This window comes from Palaemon carinicauda, chromosome 34, assembly GCF_036898095.1.
Source record: "Palaemon carinicauda isolate YSFRI2023 chromosome 34, ASM3689809v2, whole genome shotgun sequence".
In the NCBI taxonomy this organism is placed as follows: domain Eukaryota; kingdom Metazoa; phylum Arthropoda; class Malacostraca; order Decapoda; family Palaemonidae; genus Palaemon; species Palaemon carinicauda.
Window position 1 is genome coordinate 60,647,470 of NC_090758.1, and position 1,723 is coordinate 60,649,192.

Sequence of the window (1,723 nt, forward strand, 5' to 3'; positions counted from 1 at the left end):
TGCGAGGGAATCATCCGCCGCCATGGCATTGGAAATTGCAACGCCAATGGCCAACTCCTACTGGGTCTGTGTGTAGAACACAAACTTGTGGTAACCAACACCATCTCCCAGTTACCAAAGCGACAAAAGACCACATGGAGACACCTTCGGTCTAAACACTGGCACACCCTGGACTACGTCCTGACCAGAGCCAGAGGAGACGTCCGCACCACCCGATCCATGCCCGGAGCGGACGACTGCTGGACGGAGCACAGACTTCTCATCTCCCGACTCTCCGTGACGACCCTACGACCACCCAGAAGGGCACCTGACAGCGAGCCACACCAACGCTTTGATTGTAGCAAGCTCCGCAACCCACAGGTGGCACAGAACTACAAGGGGGCCTGTGAACGTCACCTCGCACACCCCGCAGACGCCGTGGGTCAGGCCACTGTTGAGCACCAATGGACCACCTTCAGAAACGCTATGACCCGTGCCGCGGAGGAAACATTAGCCAACACCATCAAGAAACGGCAGGATTGGTTTGATGAGAATGATGCTACCATCTCTCTTTTCATTGAAACTAAACGACAAGCACACCTGACTTTAGAAAACCAACCAACAGCAGCTAAGAAATGTGCTCACAAGGTGGCTGAAGCTGATTGCCAAAGAGGGATCCGTGAACCCTAGAACACCTGGTGGCAAAGAAAAGCTGTAGAAATACAGAGTTTCGCTGACCAACGTGACCTGCGCAGCTTCTATGCAGCAACAAAGGAAATATTCGGTCCCACACGATTATCAGTGGGCGGCCTGAAGGACGCGGATGGGGCCACAACCATCATCGACAGCGAGGGCATCCTGGCCAGGTGGAGGTGTCACTTTGAGAACCTCCTCAATGACCAAGCAGACACCCCAGATGATCTCCTGCGAATGACCCCGCAGCATCCCGTCCGTCACTGGATGGCACTACCACTCTCCATCCAGGACTTCAACAAGGCCCTGCAGCGCATGAACCCCGGCAAAGCCCCAGGGCCAGATAACATCCCGTTGGAGCTCCTCACTCACCTTGGCTCCGGGTTGAGGAACCGTTTGATCCTCTTTATACTGAAAATATGGGAGACCAAGACCCTCCCCAGTAACTTCCGCGATGCAAACATCATTACCCTCTTCAAGAAGGGAGACAGGGAAAACTGTAACAACTACCGGGGAATATCACTATTAAGCATCGCAAGTAAGATTCTTGCTCGGATTCTCCTTTACCGCCTCCTTATTCTCGCAGAAGAAGTCCTGCCAGAGTCCCAGTGCGGCTTTCGACCTTCCCGCGAGACCATAGACATGATCTTCTGCGCGCCACAACTACAAGAGAAGAGCCTCGAACAACAACAGCCCATAATGTTCATCTTCTGGGATTTGAAAAAGGCCTTCGACAAAGTACCTCGACCTGCCATGTGGGTTGTCCTCAAAATACATGGCTGCCCACCCGATTTTGTCAAGCTGGTGCGTGCCCTCCATGACAGAATGATTGGGAGAGTCTGCCACCAGAACTCTCTTTCAGGCCCATTCCCCATCAACGGCGGCCTGAAGCAGGGCTGTGTTCTGGCCCCAACGTGTTTGTCGCTATACACCGCAGTAATGCTCAACGAGATTCCCCCAGACACACCCTCAGTCGACCTACGTTCCCGCATGGATGGAGGCGTTTTCAACCTCGCTAGACTCCGCGCCAGAACCAAGACCACCTTGTATG

General features: G+C 53.7%; 1 protein-coding gene across 1 annotated transcript in view; it reads left to right on the forward strand.

The window, feature by feature from the left end:
• Nucleotides 1-1,312, forward strand: part of LOC137626969 (craniofacial development protein 2-like) — a 1,633-nt gene extending 321 nt beyond the window's left edge. Inside the window, exons 1-2 of the mRNA XM_068357952.1 lie at nucleotides 1-627; nucleotides 1,259-1,312. The exon at nucleotides 1-627 is cut by the window's left edge and continues 321 nt beyond it. Coding sequence (XP_068214053.1) covers nucleotides 1-627; nucleotides 1,259-1,312 — 681 coding nt within the window. The remainder of the gene's footprint in view (nucleotides 628-1,258) is intronic.
• The last annotated feature ends 411 nt before the right edge of the window (nucleotides 1,313-1,723 follow it).